Source organism: Pogoniulus pusillus, chromosome 29 (genome assembly GCF_015220805.1).
Source record: "Pogoniulus pusillus isolate bPogPus1 chromosome 29, bPogPus1.pri, whole genome shotgun sequence".
NCBI classification, from domain to species: Eukaryota; Metazoa; Chordata; class Aves; order Piciformes; family Lybiidae; genus Pogoniulus; species Pogoniulus pusillus.
The window spans coordinates 10,793,692-10,813,482 of NC_087292.1; the positions used below are offsets into that span (position 1 = coordinate 10,793,692).

Here is a 19,791-nt window from a genome sequence, read left to right on the forward strand (position 1 = left end):
TCAATATCTTCTGTCTACTCAAGTGTTGCTGGTGTATAGTCACAGAAAACAGATTATCAAATTGCTTTGGAACAGTAATAAGCATAATAAATACATGAACATCATAAAGACACAAAACTGTGTTCCAAGAAACTATTCTTTTAAAAGCACTCAGAGAGAGACTGGATTTATGAAACAAGAACTAAAGGAAGCGTAAAACCCTAGAGCTGACAGCGTTTATTATGCACTGAACAGACTATTTTAATGCACACAAAGCTCTCTCCCTCTCTTCCTCCAAGATGGTCCTTAAAACCCATCTGTTCTATGGTGTATTGCACTTAACAAGAGACACCCATCATGCTGTTTCAGCCTTGTACCATTCACTGCTGCCCTGTGCAGTTCCAGCTTGTGCTCCTAAACTGGAAGCTCTTCCGGAGGGAAAACCTCCTCTTTATCTGACACAGATCTCCTATTGTACTCAGCCCTGTATGCTGACATTACTGCACAAACAACAACATGTCTGAAGCGAAAAAGCTTAGTAACTAGGAAAAGAGAAGTTTTTCATTACTAGAGCTTATAATTCAGATGCACTGTTTCAGGACATTAATACAGTTATGCAATATTTACCCTTGCCTGTGATGGCAAGCAGCCACCCTTTGAGAAAACAGCAGTGACTGCAGTTATGAAAAGCTTTGGCATTGTGCAGGATAGTGGTCAGCTTGCATTAAAGCATGTTCAGTAGTGTTAACCCTGAACTGTTGCCATGCTAGAAAATATCTGGAAATATCACCATTGTTCTACACAAATCCTGAAAATAAACCAGTGTGGAAAGACATTTCCCATCAACCAAAGCCCTGTGGGATGAAACAGAGCTCTCAAGGACACTTGGATTCACCTGCCAGGGATATCCCTCCCTGTAACATCTACAATGCTTGCACAGTGATATACTTCAGTGCAATTTTTAATTCCTACTTTTCCTGTTGTGGCTTAGATCTTCTCAGTCTTTGTTGGCAGACCATGTGCCAGGTCACAACAACCCTATGCAATGCTACAGGCTTGGAAAGCTGCCCAGCAGGAGAGAAGCTGGGTGTGTTGTCTGACAGCTGGCTGAACATGAGCCAGCAGTGTGCTCAGGTGGCCAAGAAAGCCAACAGCATCCTGGTCTGTATTGGAAGCAATGTGTCCTGAAGCAGTAGGGGAGTGATCGTGCCGCTGTACTCGGCACTAGTGGAGCCACACATCAAATACTGGGTTCAGTTTTGGGTCTCTCATTACAACGACATTGAGGTGCTGGAGCCCCTGTCCAGAGATGGGCAATGTAGCCGGTGATGGGCTGGGAGAACATGTGAGGAGTGGCTGAGGGAATTAGGGCTGTTTAACCCGGAGAGGAGGAGGATGAAGGAAGACCTTCTGGCTCTCTACAACTCCTTGAAAGGGGGTTGGAGAGAGGTCAGTGTTTGTCTCTGCTCCCAGGTAACTAGCAACAGGACAAGAGGAAATGGTCTTAACCTGTGTCAGAGGTTTAGGATGAATACTAGCAAGAGTGTGTGACCAAAAGTGTTGTCAAGCCCTGGAATAGACTGCCGAGAGAAGTGGTGGAGAGGGATTTAAAGGACATGTAGACGTGGTACTGGGAGAGATGGTTTAGTGGTGATCTGGCAGTGCTGGATGAAGGGTTAGACTCGATGGTTAAAGGTCTTCTCCAACCCAAATGACAGCATGATTCCAGTCTCAAGAGATTCTATGAACTCTGTGAGACTGGAAAAGCTCTGCCTTTCACCATCTTTACAGACTTTTCCCTCAGACCTAAACTCCACAGCCATACCTGCAACCGCCTTCCACAAACTACCACCAGCCTGCCCGGACGGATCTCTTCTTCTTAGCCGTCTGCAGGATGCCCCAGCAGGGCGCTGCGCCTTTAAGGAGGAGGGCTGCCGGCGCCGGGAGGGGTGGGAGCTCGGTTGGCTGGCCCGGTTGCCCGCCCCCGCCCGGCCGCGGAGCCTGGCCCGTTCCGTTCTGGCGCCGCAGCTATGTACCGCCTGCCGCGCCTGGGCCCGCTGCTGCCGCTGGCCGTCCCGCGCAGCCCGCCGCGGGCCGCCCTTCCCCCGCGCGGCCTGGGCTGCGACCCGCGCCTCGCCTGGGCTGGCCTCAGCCCGCCGCTGCCGCTGCCGCTGCCGGCGCTGCGATCTGCCGCCGGCGCTTCCACCGCGGTGAGTGGGCGTGTGGGGCGGTGTCCGGGAGCCCGCTGCAAGGTGCTGCCCGCAGCGCCCACCTTTGGAGGGAGAGGTCTTGCTGGGGAGGAGAGCGGATCGAAACGGTGGTTAAAGCGCAAGTTATCCTGGCCTGGAAATGTCTCCTAGCTTTTGGGGGTGTCTTCAAGATTAGGGGTTCGTCTGTCTTGCAGCGACCCACGGTGAGGGGGCAGGCAAGTGTGTGTTTTCTCCGGGGAGTGCAGGATTTGAAAGCTCCAGGTAAGTAAGGAGGGATGAAGAAGGGTCTTTCAGTCACTCCCGCAGGCACAGGGCAGTCCGAGCGTTGCTTTCTGCAGAGCCGCGGGTTGCAGCCCGGCGGCTGGCAGCGGGCGGCACACCGCCGCTTGCTGCAAGCAGGGGTCCTGTTCCTGACCCTGCGCCTCTTGGTCGCTGGCAGATAAAACACGAGTCAATGGTGTGTGCGCTCTGCTGTCAGCCTCCTGCTGGCTTTGTTTGTGGCAGGGGGGAAGGAAGGAGTTTTATGAGTTTGTACGATACGTTGCTTCCTTTAAACATTTTATTTGACTCGGGAAGAGCAGATGAAGGCCGTACACGTAGTTGGCTTTTACACAGCAGTAGGTTATTAAATCATATTTAGGCTGAGTTTCTGTAGGAGGCAGGACCTGCTTATGCCAACACTCTGCATGGGAGTTTTCGGTACAAAGCCTCGTTTGCACTTTAGTTTCACAGTATCACCGAGGTTGGAAGAGACCTCATAGATCATCAAGTCATCAATTTCTACAGTTTCATTTTCAGGTTGATTTCTGTAGCCTCGTTACAAGTTGTAACAAGACGTTTCAGGTTTGTTGTCATGCCTTAGTTCATCCAGAAGCTGAATCTTTGCTGAAATAGTGTGAAGAAAAATGGCAATCTAGTAGAATGATATGGGTAATAGGCAGCTTTCTTAGCTAAATTGTATGTTATTCAAGACATGATCATGCTGGGCAGTTCAAATAATATCTTTTGAAGTGGCACTCTTTATTAATGTCTTGCTTTGGTGCCATTAAGAAATTGCCTGCCATGTGAGCCTGAGAGCATGAGTGGATCAAGATGTACTTGAATGATGAGAACAAGCTATTTCTCAGTACTTATGATCCATCTTGTAAGCATGGCTGTAAGACCCAGAGCTCCTCTGAGGCTTATTTATGTCTGTAGGTTGTCAGCTCCTGTTTTCATGGTAGCTGTCTGAAAAAAAGTCTTAGTGTTTGGCTCCTTAAATAGATAATGATCATTTCTGTTTGAATGAAAAATTCACTGTGAGCTTCTGAGTCTTAAAATACCATTCAGACTGTCCTTGGCTTCTAAGAAAATCACACTTGAATAAATGAGTGTTCTCAAATTAGCATGTGATGATAATTGCATTAACTGTTAAGACAGCTTTTGGCAGAAAATATTACGAGACTATTTTGTTCAGTTTATTCAACTAGTTCCAATCAGTTACTCAGTATTTAAATTATACAGTTGGTGAATTAAAACAGCTTTCTTCTATCCCTCCATCCTCCCATTCCTACACAAAATTGAAAGGCAAGAGAATGAGTTTTGAAATGTGGTTGAGTAGCAGCCATGTATGGAATGTAATTGCTTACAGTGGCTCAAAGTAACTGAATTTTCTAACTGTGAACTCGTTATTTTGCTAAATGAGCTTATTTTAAATTATATATATGAAAAGTATTTGCTCATTTACCTTCTAGTAGAACTGCTTGGTTTAAGGAATGAAGAATTTCTTTTTCTACTCAATATTTCTTCTTTCTTAACCATGCTTCACTTTCTATTGAAATATTACTTTCACTGGAGGTAACAAAAAAAATTAACATAGAATCATAGAATGGTTTAGGTTGGAAGGGACCTCAAAGATCATCCAGTTCCAACCCCCTGCCATACACAGGGACACCTCCCACTAGAACAGGTCACTCAAGGCCTCATCCAACCTGGCCTTGAACACCTCCAGGGAGGGAGCAGCCACAACCTCCCTGGGCAACCTGTGCCAGTGTCTCACCACCCTCACTGTAAAGAACCCTTTCCTAACATCTAGTTTGAATCTCCCCTCTGCCAGTTAAAACCCATTACTCCTCGTCCTGTCATTACAAGACCTTGTCAATAGTCCCACCCCAGCCCTCCTGTAGGTCCCCTTCAGGTACTGAAAGGCCACTATAAGGTCTTCTCAAAGCTTTCTCTTCTGCAGGCTGAAAAACCCCAGCTCTTGTAGCCTGTCCTCATAGCAGAGCTGCTTCAGCCCTCTGAGCATCTTTGTGGCCCTCTTATGGACTCACTCCAACAGTTCAGTGTCCTTCTTGTGCTGGGGGCTCCAGAACTGCACACAGGACTCCAGGTGGAGTCTGACGAGAGCAGAATAAAGGCGAAGCATCCCCTCCCCTGCCCTGCTGGCCACACTGCACTTGCTCCAGCCCAGCACACAGTTACTATCTGGGCTGCACTCACACTGCTGGCTCATGTTGAGCTTTTCATCAACCCAGACCCCCAGGTCCTTTTCCTCAGGGCTGCTCTCAGCCATTTGCCACCGAGCCTGGATTTGTGCTTGGGATTGCACCAACCTTATACTTGGCCTTGTTGAATTTCATGAGGTTGGCCTGGGCCCACCTCTCCAACCTGTCCAGATCTCTCTGGATGGATCCTTTTCCTCTAGCAAGTTGACTGTGCCACACAGCTTGGTGTCATCTGCAAACCTGCCAAAGGTACACTCGATTCCTCTGTCCATATCACTGACAAAGATATTAAAGAGCACTGGTGCCAGCACTGACCCCTGACGGACACCACTTGGCACTGGTCTCCAGGTGGCCATTGTGCCCTTGATCACCACTCTCTGCATGCGAGCATCCAGCCAATTCCTTATCCAGCAGTGCTCCACCCATCAAGTCCATGTTTTTCCAGTTTGGTGACCAGGATGTCATGTGGGACAGAGTCAAATGCCTTACTCAGGTCCAGGTAGATGATGTCAGTTGCTCTTCACTTGTCCACTGTTGCTGTGTGTAAATTTGTCAGGCATGATTTGCCCCTGGTGAAGCCATTGCTGGGTACCACCAATCACCTCTGCTTTGTTTTCCATTTGCCTTAGCAGAGCTTTCAGGAAAATCTGCTCCATGATCTTGCCAGACTGACTGGTCTGTAGTATCCGGGGTCATCCTTTTTTCCCTTCTTGAAGATGGGCATTACGCTTGCCCTTTTCCAGCCAACAGGAACCTCACCAGTCTGACATGACCTTTCAAATATGATGGACAGTGGTTTAGCAACTTCATCTGCCAGTTCCCTCAGGACCCATCCATTATGATTGAAAATTTTACAAGCATCAGTTGAGCTACACAGTTCCCTAAATCCATGTCTATGGACCAGTGTGATTTCCTATCAAAATGAAATACAAAGTGACTCAAATTATGATGTGAAAAAAAGACGACCAGCAGCAGAGGTTTGTGGAGCCTTTGGGGTTCATATGGTTAAAATTGCTGATTAGAGTGAGTTCATCCAACCATGAGCATTGTAAGAGGAGCCTGTCTGCTATCCTGATCTCACCAAATCCAACGACTGATCAAAAGTATTTTTGATTGCATTTATGTGCCTCGAAGCTGGTCCACAACAGGACAAAATGGTGCCAGGCACACAGTAGCTGTACCTGCCCTGTGGGCAGCAGTGGCCTGTGCTCATTACCGCTGCTGAATTCAGCTTAAAAGAAAGGACTTCTCTAACCTTTCCTGACAATCACTCCTTTATTGCAGCAAAATCCTGAGGTCTTTGTGGAAACATTCTCTTTCTCCAGTTCTTTCTTCCATGGCACATCTGAGGAGGTACCTGAAGGGTGGTTGTGGCCAGGAGGAGGTTGCTCTCTTCTCTCAGGTGGCCAGCACCAGAACAAGAGGACACAGCCTCAGGCTGCGCCAGGGGAAATTTCGGCTCGAGGTGAGGAGAAAGTTCTTCACTGAGAGAGTCATTGGACACTGGAATGGGCTGCCTGGGGAGGTGGTGGAGTCGTCGTCCCTGGGGCAGTTCAAGGCAAGGTTGGATGTGGCACTTGGTGCCATGGTCTAGCCTTGGGCACTGTGGTAAAGGGTTGGACTTGATGATCTGTGAGGTCTCTTCCAACCTTGGTGATACTGTGATACTGTGTATCCAAGGGCTATCTTAATACTAAGTAGATGCCCTTCTTTGCCTGCATTGCGCTTTCAGATTGCTTTGGGGTATATTTTTAGCATGAAGTTCTGCACTTTAAATTTACCCAGATAAAAAGCTGTCCATAAATTTTACCATGATAAGCATTTTCAGCGAGGTTGGGATATTTACAGCAGCACTGACCTGTCTGTGTAGCTGTTGTCTATGCCGTGGCAACAGTGTTGCTTGTTGCTGACAACAGTAGCAGTTCCCTGGTTCTTTTCAGCTGATCTACAGAAGGTAATTGATGAAATGAAAAGTTGTACCTCTGCTGTCAGTAAGTTGTTAGTAAGCCAGCATCCAGGTGGTGCCATGTAGGCTTTCAGTGCCGTCAGCTGCTTAGCCTGTGAACAAAAAGCTGTTACAAGAATTGGCTGTATAAAGCTGAGAGTGGATGTAAGCAAAGCTCTCTTTGGCACCGCAGTCTCATTGCACAATTGTGTGGGTGTGCCTCTGCACACGTTTAGATCAAGTGGAAGACAGATTATAATAACTCTTTGTTGTGAAATTTGCATTGTGTAAGTTCATAGAATCAACGAGGTTGGAAGAGACCCCCAAGATCATCCAGTCCAACCTAGCTCCCAGCCCTGTCCAGTCAACCAGACCATGGCACTAAGTGCCTCATCCAGGCTTTTCTTGAACACCTCCAGGGACGGCGACTCCGCCACCTCCCTGGGCAGCCCATTCCAATGCCAGTCACTCTCTCTGTGAAGAACTTCTTCCTAACATCCAGTCTGTAACTCCCCTGGCACAGCTTGAGACTGTATCCCCTTGTTCTGTTGCTAGTTGCTTGGGAGAAGAGACCAGCCCCCACCTGGCTACAGCCTCCCTTCAGGTATTTGTGGACCTGGCAACAAGTTAGCACATCTTTTTGGTTAGGAGTAATTGGGAAAAGGGAGCTTGCCAGGGCTCTGCCACAGATGTCTACTGTTGTGATGTGAGATAGCAAATATGTGTTACTGTCTTCCCCAAGCATTCTGAACAGCACGGTATGCAAGCCACCTTTTTCATTATTCCAGATTGGTTCAGCTGACTGGAATATGACATTGAGCTTAATGCTAATAAATATTTTTGGTTTACTTTTTAGGGTGCAGGTGGATCCTCTGAAAAGGCAGCCACAGATTCCAGTGGTGAAAACAAGAAACTCAACAAATCCCAGCAGCTGAAACAAGTTTTTAAAGAGTATGGTGCTGTTGGGGTTTCATTCCATGTTGGAATTTCATTAGTATCTCTAGGAATCTTCTATCTGGCTGTGTCAAGGTGAGATTTGGACAGGTATCTGTAGCTTCTAGGTAATGATTTAGCCAAGAAAAATGTTTCTGGAAGGAGACATGTGCTCTATGCCTGTATGACCTATACACAATAATCTTCTGAATTCTGAGAACAGATGGATCCACAAATGGATCTAATCTCCCATCAGGCAGTAGAGCTGATTGGAGATGTACATGGTGTTTTTGCATAGGTTCACAGTCTCTGGTGAGCAGATGAAAACATCAGAGACTGCACCACAGTAACTAAGCAGATGAGAGAGAGTGTACTTTCTTTCTGCAGCACTATCTTTTCTTCTCAAACAGTAGCATGGTCTGTAGAGATAGAGCCTTACAAAAGTGTGTGGCTTAGAGATAAATTTATTGTTCTGGCTGTTGAACTCCATTTCTGCAGCTGAACTTCAGAAGGCAATGGCCACTGAAACAGGGTTAGATTTAAAAATAAAATCCTAGACAAATGCATAGGAGCCAGGTGGGAAATTGTGCAGTTGGCTTCTGGGGGAATGCAGCAGTTTAAAATATGTTGAGCATGAGGCATTTCAACTGAGGATATGGGGAAGCATGTTTCTCAAAACATTCCCTCACTAGCTCTTGGCTTCAGCGAGAATGCCTAATTTCTGCTTCTGCTACGTGGCACTGGGTGACAATGAACATTTTTTACTTCAGGCATAATTTGACTCCCAGTTATGGATATCTGTGCAGGCAAGTGAGGGGGGGAAATTTACAGTAACCTTTTCCTTTGGGGAAAATAAAAATCCAAACTTAGGAGCCCTTGTGGAAGCTGCTATGCCTGTAGAGAATTAAAATATTCCTGGATTTGGTGAATAATGCTTATTTGAGATCCATAATATTTGCTTACTTGCTAGATCTTGGCTAAGATATTTGCCATTTTAACAGCTTTGTACTGCTCTCTTAGAACGTTCTAGTCCTAACAACAACCAGCCTTATGTGGTTTGGGTTGAGCTAGTTATGCAATAAATTTCATCAAGACACAGAATAGGCTTTATTTTAAATGTTAGGAGGATGCATTTCCAACACAAATTCACAACATTCTAACTTTTAAAAGATTTCAGAGTAGAGAAATGAGTTCTCTGTTCTCTAAAGGTTGAAGATGGAACACAGCGTTTCTCATGCTGCACCTATAGCTCTAAAACTAAGAACATATTTGACTTCACAGGGAAATTGTCGATTTCATTTCAAAAAAGAGCACATCTGAAAACATTACACTGGTTGTTATAGAAGTAACTTAAAGTGTTACTGAGCAGCCTTCCAGTACCTGAGAAGGACCTACAAGAAAATCAAGGACCTTTTTTACAAGGCATTACACTGATAGAATGAGAGGGGAAAGAGTTTAAGCTTGAGGAGGGTAGGTTAAGACTGGATATTAGGAAGAATTTCTTTACAGTGAATATGTTAAGACACTGGAACAGGTTGCTCAGGGAGGTCATGGATGCCCCCTGCCTGGAGGTGTTCAAGGTCAGATTGGATGAGGGCTTGAGCAACCTGCTCTAGTGGGAGGTGTCCCCACCCACAATGGAGGCTGTTGGGGTTTGAACTAGATGATCTCTAAGGTTCCTTCCAACCCAAACCATTCTATGAATCTGTGATGAAATAATTAGTTGTTTTTATTATTTAACAGCATCCAATTTAAATATAAATTACAGAGTTGGAAATGTGCCACATTAAATTTGCTGGGGAAGAAAAAGCACTTTGTATTTTTTTTAACTTGCAACCTTCAAACAAACTAAAGAAATCTTCTTTTCTTTTTTCTGCAGTGGTGTGGATATGACTACACTTCTCCTCAAACTAGGTTTCAGTGAATCAGCATTGCAATCTAAAATGGCTGCTGGTACCAGCACATTTGTGCTGGCGTATGCTATTCACAAGCTGTTTGCTCCAGTACGAATCAGCATCACTGTAGTTTCTGTGCCCTTTATTGTCCAATACTGCCGGAAGATTGGTTTCTTCAAGCCTCCTGCCTCAAGATGACTTCTTACTAATGTTTTTTACTCTGGGTTTTTGTTTTTTGTTTTTTTAAAATGCTCTATATCCATATAGCTTTCCAGATTGCTAAATTTATTTTGAAAGACTTACTTGGATTCATGTTAATGATGACCTCCTCTTGTGTTTCTTTCTGGTTCTTTCAGGTAAACATTACACTGTGAAAGTTCTGTCCTTATTTTCTTTCCCTTTTGCCACCTCTTCTTTAGAAAAACCTGTTAAAATGGTATCTGGTTTCCATTGCAAGTGGTAATATAACAGCATAACAATGAGCAGTCTCTTTAGAATACACAGTGCTGGGTCGTTATAATCTAGCTTTCCTTAAAATAGTGACAGTGTTAGTTTATCACTGGGTAGCTGGGAAACAGAGTAAGATTCTCTTCCTAATACTCTGTGAAGTAAACAATACCCTACTATATGAATAGTCCTTTTGGTAAGTGTATATTGGAAAGTAAGGCTCTAGGTGGATGTTTCTTTTGTTATAAAAGGCACATATTATGACCCCAGTCTGGCAGTACAACACACAGACTGCACTAACCTCGGTCAGAATACTCCCATGCTTCACTATTGCACAGTAATAAGTATTTTGGCCAGGACAGGTGATGCAATGTTTTGAAACTGCAGCTCCTTTGTGGTGTTTCTGTGTTTCAAGATTGTGTTCTTTGAATACATTCGTTATTTACAGGCTAGGAACTGGGCTTACTAAAGTTGTTTGTTTGTTTTTTAATGCCTATAGACTCAAGGAATCGTGAGTCTACTGAAATCAGTGTAACCAAAATTACCTCTCATGAGAACATATTCCAAAGATTGACAAGGCATAGGCAAGATATTTTTGAGTTATTAATATTGAGATCTAGTTTTGGACTGGAGACACTTCTACTCCAAAAACTAACTCTAGCAGCAGTTTGCTGCTATGGCTGAAATTCAGATGTGCACCTGAGTCCAGACAGCACAATTCCTGGCTTCTCAAGAACAATCCCTGTACTTTTGTCTGTCAGACTGCAAAATGTACCAATTCAAACTGGTTTTGATCTCTTTATCTGGACACTATTCCTAGTGGAGCATAGTTGTACATGCATATGTTCACATTCTGTCTTTCAGTTAACCATTAGGTAGTCACTTTTTGTGGTAAACCTGGGTTTCGGACTTAGGACTGGGTTTCTGTTAGCTCAAGCCAGATATATAACTCTCATGGATCTGTTCCTCCTTCTAGGCCTGCTCTTTTGTACATTGCCCTTGTGCTTACACTTACCCCAGGGTGACTCTGACACAGGTCTCTTTGTACAAGAATCTGACTGAAGAAAAATAGCAGGAAATTACCCTGGTAATCAGAGTAATTTTCTTCCTTGCTTAAGTTTAGAGAATTGAGAGGAAGGAACAATGTGTTTAGGATGAGAATTTGCTGAAGGAGGGAGCAGCAATTTATTTATGTTATTAGCAACCTATTAACTCCCCTCAAGTGTAACATTAAATTGTGCCCCCTTCAGAAATCCCAAACTCTAGGCAGGATGGGTGCACTGAGGATTCAGAGACTCCAAAAAAACAAGCAGTGTTTAAGCTCTAGGAAGATGAGTTGCAGCCACATACATTCTTGTACCTCTGTTACTGATACTCCTTAGGTAATCAAGTTTTCTCTAAGAGAGGGAAAACTGAAGGGGGAAATAATTACTTCCTCTGCCCTGTGGAAGCAAACTGGGCTGCTCTCTGAAAAATCACCTTGTGAGAAGAGCTCAGCCCCAGTGAGAGTTTAGTGTCTGAAGACAAATTGAAGCAGTGAGCTTCAATTGAAGCATGATGGAAGGTTGCTGTACAACACATAGTAATATTACACAGATGTAAAGATGCATTACATAGCTATGCTGCTCAAAATGCTAACCTTAGGAGCAGGACATACTGAAAGTCAATCTTGTGCTGTGGTTTGCTTCTGTGGAAGCAAGAAGCTCTGTCACTGACAGAGCTCACATCACAAACAACTGCTTGGCTTAATTGTTAGGTAGATAGTGCTGCTTCCTGTACCCATATGCACAGGAGGAAGGCCTGTCAGGATTAGTCTAACTAGCTTATTAAAAACAAAAGTATTCTGGATTGTTCCTGTCTCATGCCTGCTTTGCAATATGAAAGCTGAAAGTGACAGCTTGTCCAGTATAGCTCAGCTTGCTGCCATCTGAGCCACTTCTAAGAGTACAGGTTTCAAATCAGCTTGCCCCTTTATCCTTGACTGTGATTGCTATACCTGTTTTATGGGTGGGAGTTAATTGCCAAGTGGTAGCTAGTGCCATTTTAACCTACCTACTTAGTAACCTTTCTGTTACTAAGTTTAGAACAGTCTCTTGCATTCAACTGGACCATCACTCTTTCATAAAAGTAAAGTTTAGTTGGGCTTTTTCCTCCCTCTTCACAGAAACATGTCCCTGTCTTTCTGTTTAGGGCAATGTTCTGCTACCCTGGAAAACAAAATGCCAGAATGCTCAGGAGACATCCTTGTATTCATTTAATCAGTCAGTTCTGATCAAAGTCATGTTTAGTTCTATTGTTGATAGAAAAGGAACACTTAAGTTTCTTATTAAAAATAAAAGCAAAAATTCTGTTAAGATGGAAACTTAAATGCATTCAACTAAGGCAACAGCACTAGAAAGAGTTTCTTGCAGTGAAGAAACAGCTTCATAGCACTTAGGATCAGAACCCTTATTACAGTTTAAGATAAATATGGCTGTGTAAACTGCCACCAATTTGTTTAGATGCAATTGTTTGCAAAGTATATTTTAAATTAATGTGAAAGTCTATTTTGAATTCTAGAATCTTTGCTTGTAAAAGGATCTTTTTTTAAAATGGTTTGTAAAATTATGAAGATGACCTTAAATTCTTAATGAAAATACAATAAATTGCTTTGTCTTAGTTTGCCTGATGTGTTTTAATGAAAAGCAGGTGGTCTGTATGGTATATATTAGGGAATAACAGAACACTAGAAGTTAACACTGGTTCTGATTCTAGAAAGCATTGTTATCAAATGGGATCTGTACTCATCTCCTCACAGTGCTTGATGATTATGTTGTCTTTGAGTAACTACATTACACAAGGGAAGAGGTCTAGGTCTCCATGGTTATTAAATGCTCAAGAGAAGTATGAAGAGATCTGGTACTTACCCTGTAACCCTGCGATGCAACTGTAGAAGAACAAGTGGCTACACCTACTTTGTGGTACCAGCACTTTGAGAAATTCCTACCAGCTCCTTCTGACACAGGTGGGAAGTAAAATTTTGTGATCATAGACAAGGAGTCAAGCTCCACTGATGAAGATGACAAGTGGTTACAGACAGAGGAAGTGCTAATACCATAAGGAACTTAACCATGCTAGCAGGAGTATATAACAAGTCTTTATTTGAAAAGCTGGGTACTCACATTTAAGACGAGACAAATAATGTACACATCATTTTCAGGACACTTAGAGACACATGTTCACCTCACTCAGTTTCAGATTACACCACAGTTATGATACCCTTAGCAGCCCAATAAATTAGGAGGCAGGTATCTCCAGGATATTGCACTGTTCAATAAGCTAGGACAACTTCCTCGTGTTAGAACAATGAACCATTGCCAGGACAGACCACATCGTAACAGCCTTGAACATCTTAATACTTATATCAAACCTGGCCCACATGTAACTAACTGGATTTCAAGTATATTAAGTTTTCCACAGCCTCCATCTGAAAGTCAAATATTACACTGCAATTAGAGTTTCAAATGCTGTCCAGCCCTAAGATTTGCATTCCAATTGCCATTAGATTCCAAGACCTGCTTTTTGTATTGTAAGCATTACAGTAGTCACAGTACACACTGATCCTATGAGGTTACCCCTGCTAAGACTGTGTGCCAGATGGGGCAGCAACGTTACTCTTTCTGCTGCTGGGCATCTTCGTGGAGTTTGCTGTGATCCAGGGATGAAGCAGCACATCCTTCAGGGGCAATCGATGGAATGGGTTATGCTTCAGAAGCTTTGAAATTAGATCCCTTGCACCTTCTGTTACAAATGGAGGAAACCTGAATTCCACCTAAGAAAAATGGAAGGATACTGAAAACACCACAAAAATGCTTTGGCAGAAACCAATGAGACAGAAGGACTCTAGTCTCCTAGGTACATCTAGAAAGGGAATGCACTTTGTGCCTGCTGAGATGAGATTAAGTAATTTCATCCTAGTCCTGAGGAAAACCAGGTGCTCATTGCTGGTAGAATTTAAAACAGGACATTTTTCCAGTCCATTTTACGCCAGATTAATTTGCTGGAGCTTTCTCTACAGTATGCAGTGGTAAAAGCTAATTCACATATTTTCAGTAACACCTTGAATATCAGAATATTCATTTTATGAATAAGGAAAGATGTATTAAAGATTAGTTGCTTTATGAAAGAGGAGAAAGAGAAGAGTCCATACAAAGGCAGATATAGGGTAGACACAAGGAAGCAAGACAAGGCATCTTAAAGCTATTCTACTGGAAGACTAAACAGACTTCTAGGGATCTAGTTCTAGTTAAAATACACAGCCTTTTTCAAAGGGATCATTTGTTAAACTTCAATAAGACAACAGAACTGAAAAGCAGCAGGATTCACATACCCTGGAAATAGCTCTGTAGGTTTCCTGGTATGTTTCTGCTTCAAAAGGTGGTTTCCCTACAAGAAATTCATAGCACAGAACTCCCAGGCTCCAAATATCCACCTTCTCATCATGTGTTCTTCCCTCAATCATTTCAGGAGGTAAGTAGTCAAGTGTCCCACAGAGAGTTGTTCTCCTGAAGAAAAGTCCAAGTTAATCATTTACCAATTATGGCAATTATGAGATCATTTCCAGAGCCAGATAGAAGATAACGCTGACAATTATCTATTCCTCAGTTCAGTCTACTCTGGAGATTCAACACTACCAGAGAGTAAATGCTAGCAGTAAGCACCTCAGTCACTGCATTCTGTCTTAACCTTCCTTGTTCCATCCTGCTAGCTGGATCAAATAGAGTCTTCCTCTGTCAGCTGCAATTCTGATCAGCTGAAGGAAATATCAGACTAAAAATATACTTCAGATGTTTGAACACAAGCACTGTTCTGTCACCTCAGGGATCACTAACTCTACAGCAGTACAACCAGCTTCTTCACTTGCTTCAAGTTCAGCAAGTTTTCACCTATGCAGGTTGAAAACAAAGACAACATTCCCTCTGTGATGCAGTGGCCCAGTTCAAGGATTCTCTTCCCCCCACCCCCCAGTGTTCAGGAAGTTCCTATTTATCTTCATTCCACAACTGGAAGAATGACAATAAAATATTTCCACTACATTGGGTCTATATTGCATTCTCACCTAGAAGATGGCGCATGCACAGACCATCCAAAGTCAGCAATTTTTAACTCTCCATTTGAGCCAAGCAGCAAGTTTTCTGGCTTGATGTCTCTGTGAATCACACTCTTTGAATGGCAGTATGATAGGGCATCTGCTAGTTCTGTCATGTACTGTATTTAGAAAGAATAAACCATTAAAGGACTGACACATCATCACTCCAGATTACCTGGCTAGAGCAGATCCTTTCCTAGACATAATTTAAACTTAAACTAAAGTGACAGCAGTTACTCAAACGCTTGAAGTCTGGCAATAGAAGCTGTGCCTGGAGTGACCAAGCACTTTTAATAACAATGCTGAACACATATTAGTGTTGTGCAATATTTTGTCTGCCCAAATTAATCTTTGTTAAAACTGCACAAGCAAATTGGTATCCAAGGACTCAGTTTCACAGAACACAGAAGTTTATCTGAGAGGTAGTTTGACAGTTCAGATATGAAGAGTAAGCAAGATCTAAGAAGCAAGAACCTACAGTAGCAGTTCTTTGTTCATCAAACTTGCTAAGTTTCTGAAGTTCTTTGAAGACTTCTCCTCGAGGTGCATACTCTAGGATAAGGTAGACTCTTGTAACATCATGGAAGTAGCCATATAATCTGAGAATGTTGGGGTGCCTGCAAAAATATTTAAAACTCTTCTGAGCAAGGCATTTTCCCATAGAATTTCCAATTCCTGCCTCCCCCCACCCTCAAGGCAAGCACAGGAACTTGAACATTTTGTAAGCATTTCTTCAGCTCACAACATACCCATTAACACTTTCACAGCAGACAGATGGTGTTTATCAAAGCACCAGCTTTGACTCCCTACTAACAAACAATTAGCCAAGAGCTTCACTAATTCATATCTTCTTGAACATACTTTTCTACAGCAGCTGGAAAATTAGATTACCATTAAAGAGCCAATTCCCATGGGCCTTGAAAAGTTTAAACTCCTTCTTTAAAAGCTAATTTCTTCAGCAAGTTTTGCTTATTTTCTAGGAAGCAGAAACAAGCTGAGACTCTTGAAATTGCAGTTATCCACATAAATACAAGTAGCAGAGAAGGGTTTTTTGTAAACAAGAAGATTGATACCTTTGCTGCAAGGCAAAGTTAGATCTTGGCATAGAAAGGCAAAAATCTTAGCTAACAATTTCAAACTGTCAGTTTTTAAAAAGGAACATTTCCCTAACAGAGTATGCTATCACAGAATGGCAGAGGTTGAAAAGGACCTCTAGAGATCAAGTCCAAGGTTACTTTATTTGAACACAAAATGTGCAACCAATCACTAAATTTTACCTAAGATGAGACTGGATTTCAACTTCTCTTCGTAGTTGATGTTCAACACCAGCTTCCTCAAGTTGTGTTTTAAAGAGCACTTTCAGAGCAAGAATAAATTTACTCTGCTTTTCACGTGCCAGGTACACATTCCCAAATTTTCCTTTCCCCAGAGGACGACCAATTTCAAAATCATCAAGAGACCATTGCCTTCTGCAAGAGAAAAAAGAAAGTTATAGAAGCTAGATACTTGTGTTGGCTTTTCCTCCCAGATTTATGACTTCTGTTCCTGTTCAGTCAATACTTGGAGGTCTGAACTAAATTTTAGTCTTTAAGAGAACATCAAGATGATCAAATATGCACTAAGACTTATCCAAAGAGTGTTCTGAAAGTTAGTCTCTTCCCTCCTACAGCTGACACTAAAATATTAACATCAACCATATTACTACAAAAATCAAGCCCGTGTATACCAAGCCAGGCTTGCTTCAATGTGCTGCATTATAAGTGCATGTTAGAACTGTGTAAGGTAGGCACACCACAAATCTAGCTCCATCCTTTGCTAGACTCCAGTTTCTTGTGTGTACTAAGGAAAGGAGGCTTTCCTTTCCAGCATACATCTTGATTGAAGCAGTGGCTATCAGTGCTCTCTCACAGAAAGAGGTATTATTCATTCAGCCAAAGGTTTTCTTTAGATTACAGGAAATCCTTGTTCCCCAAAAAAAACATCAGGTTGAATTAAGCATTCCTAAATTTTCATGTTGTCTCTGAACTGCAAAGCCACTGGTCTCTACAACCTAGGAGTTCAAGTAGCCTTCATCATAGCTGCAGCTTTATTGCAGCATAAAGTCCTAGAAGTTAAAAAACAAATTTAATCCAACGGGCCTCAATTAGAACAATTTTGGCATAAAACTTACTTTTTATTCTCTTCATTTTTGGTTTTAGTAGTCTCTTCAGTTTTCTGTTTAGAGCTGCTTTCTGCTTCAGAGGTTTTTGCTATGTATAGAGAAGAAGATCCAACTTTGAGAACCAGACCCATGAAACAAAAGAAAAAAAATACACACAGGAGCAAATCTAACCTCTGTGGAGCAACTGCAACAGTTCTTTGAATACATTCAATGACAACTTAACTTAGTGTAGTTTACTAAAAGCAGCATCTCACTCGTGTGTACTATTAAAATGTCATTTTAAAAGCTTTCTTATAAAACATAAAGGTTCCCTCACCAAAAATCAAGTAATCTTGCATGTAACATGAGTACTAGCAGAGTGCAAATGACACTAAGTCACAGCTGACTAAAAAGCATCTGGAAATAGTTATGTGCCCATGGTGGCTCTAAACAGATAATTTCAGCAATAAAGACAACGCAGCAACACCTAGGCTGAAGAAAGTGCTGCTACTGTTTCAGGTCATAACTAAGTATATCTCTATAGGACTGTCCCACATCAGTATCAGTTGCACTGCTCTCTGCCTTCATAGAAGTATCACAGGTGTCACAACTGTATAAACACATGTGCACATCTTCAGAATTACCAGGTACTGGAGCCTGTTTAGGTTTTTCATTGCTCTTGCTTAGAACTTGAGGCCTAGCAGTCGCTTGGATGGGTTTTGGTCGGGGCTGCTGTGCTGTCTGGTCATTAGACAGTTTTTGGTTTGACAGCACAGATTTTTGTGCTTGCACAGGAACTCTCTGTGCAAAGTTTGAAGAACACAGAACACGTTGGGCTTGAACTCCACCGTCCAGTATCCGGCTCTGGGCAGAATGCTGAGACACAGGGACACGTTTTGGGCCATCCCCAATGGGATTAGAACTCTTCAGAAAGAAAAAAATACATTCATTTTAGAATAGCATACTGTGACCTTTGTGGCTTCATTCAGTAGAGAAAAAAAATACAGAGCACATGAACAGGAGGTATTAAGGCAGTCCAATCTTATGTTTGATGAACTAAAACATCCTCCAATTTTCTATTGATGAAAACAAGAATTCACCATTTTCTAACAGCATACTTACTTATAGCTAAGAAAAGAACTTTCCCAGGTACATCTGAAGACCATCAGCCAAATACATTAAGACATTAGATCCTTACTGTAAAAACATACAGTGCTTAGAGTCTTATTTCCTTTAATGCTTTTCATCTTAATATATCTTACACTGCAAGAGGAATTCAGTAAAACAAAGCAAGTTTATTTGGCGAGGGTCAGCTATCTACTTTTAATCCTTTGCTTACAATAAAGGAAGATAGTTTAGGCTTGTACTTAAGAAACCCTTACTTTTTCTAGACCACTTTGCTTACAGTTAAGCTCAAATGCTAACGATGAGCTTCTCACATTTTCTCACCCTCTAGTGACACCTATGTGACAATTCTTCCCCTGCATATTTGATCTTCTGGTCCAGTTATAACTGAAAATAACACATTGACAGCTTGATCAATAAGTTTTGCTGATTCTGTTCCAGAACCTTAGCAGGACCTGTGATCTCAAGCTAGTGAGAAAGCGTCTGTGTTTCTAGGAAAAGCAATCAGAATAATCTTGAGTACTGTTGCATGGCACATCAACAGAAATATTAGCAGAGTGCTTGCTTCTAGAATCCATCTTCTGAATTAATTGATCTCTCACAAGTGCTTTTTCCTTAAAGCATCTAATATTTAATATAAGAGGAGAAGCTCCCAAACGAACTGTGGCATACAAATACTAAAGAATAGTAAGCCTTGGGCACCCTTTCCTCCAAGACAAAGTTATTGAAAGACAAAATCGGCAATTTTCTCCCGCACACAGAAAATACAGTTTCAAGGCACTTCCCCTCCCCCCTTTTTGTTGCTATTTAGCACAGTTAATAGTCGCCACACACAGCCTGAAATCCATAGCTCGTGTGATCAAGAAAAACACATCCACCAACCTACCAAGTCACTTACTTTCATAACACGATTAGGGTACGCAGAATAGTTCTGTTTTGTGTTCTTGTCCATAGTGACCGAGTATAAGAGCTACATATAGCTCAGCCTACAGAGGAGACAGAGTGAGTTCAGGTTAGCTCCACAGCAAACGCTGCTTTTTAGATCTTTTACTTCAAAGCCCTGGGTACTCACGGAGGCCCTAAGGCGTGCCCAGGCCTAGCCTGCCCCACGGCCGCCTCACATCCCTACCCCATAACGGCCAGCCAGCGCTCGCAGCCTCCCACTAGCCAAGCCAATCTCGCCCATCCCGACACCTCCGTTAAGGCATGGTGCCGGCACTGCAGCCCTACCCGCGGGCGGCATCGCAGTGCAGCTCACCCTCACCTCTAGCTTCCTCCGCCACCTCCGGCCGCCGCGACTGTTTGAATTCAAACCGCTCCCTTAAATACCCTTTAAACTACCGCCCCTCGCCATTGGCCCGTCTCCCGCAGTTCGCGCACGATGATTGGCTACTTTTCAACCAGTCCGCCCGCCGATTGGCTCTCCCCGCGCTCGGCTCGTTGCGAGGCCGAGTCCTGTTGCTGTGAGTATCCGGGGCGCATGCGCAACGGCGGCCTGCTGCG

At 43.0% G+C, this 19,791-nt stretch overlaps 2 protein-coding genes across 2 annotated transcripts; one reads left to right on the top strand and one right to left on the bottom strand.

The window, feature by feature from the left end:
• The first annotated feature begins 1,917 nt into the window (after positions 1–1,917).
• Positions 1,918–12,553, top strand: FAM210B (family with sequence similarity 210 member B). The gene is made up of 3 exons (XM_064167432.1): positions 1,918–2,189; positions 7,477–7,649; positions 9,433–12,553. Exons 1-3 carry the CDS (start codon positions 2,010–2,012, stop codon positions 9,644–9,646), a joined length of 567 nt encoding a protein of 188 aa, XP_064023502.1. The 5' UTR covers positions 1,918–2,009; the 3' UTR covers positions 9,647–12,553.
• A 465-nt stretch (positions 12,554–13,018) lies between these two features.
• AURKA (aurora kinase A) lies at positions 13,019–19,649 on the bottom strand. Its single transcript, XM_064167431.1, has 9 exons — positions 19,553–19,649; positions 19,187–19,274; positions 17,808–18,087; positions 17,194–17,272; positions 16,301–16,492; positions 15,502–15,640; positions 14,994–15,142; positions 14,265–14,439; positions 13,019–13,706 (listed from the first exon to the last, which is right to left on the bottom strand). Exons 2-9 carry the CDS (start codon positions 19,238–19,240, stop codon positions 13,515–13,517), a joined length of 1,260 nt encoding a protein of 419 aa, XP_064023501.1. The 5' UTR covers positions 19,241–19,274; positions 19,553–19,649; the 3' UTR covers positions 13,019–13,514.
• Between the last annotated feature and the right edge of the window lie 142 nt (positions 19,650–19,791).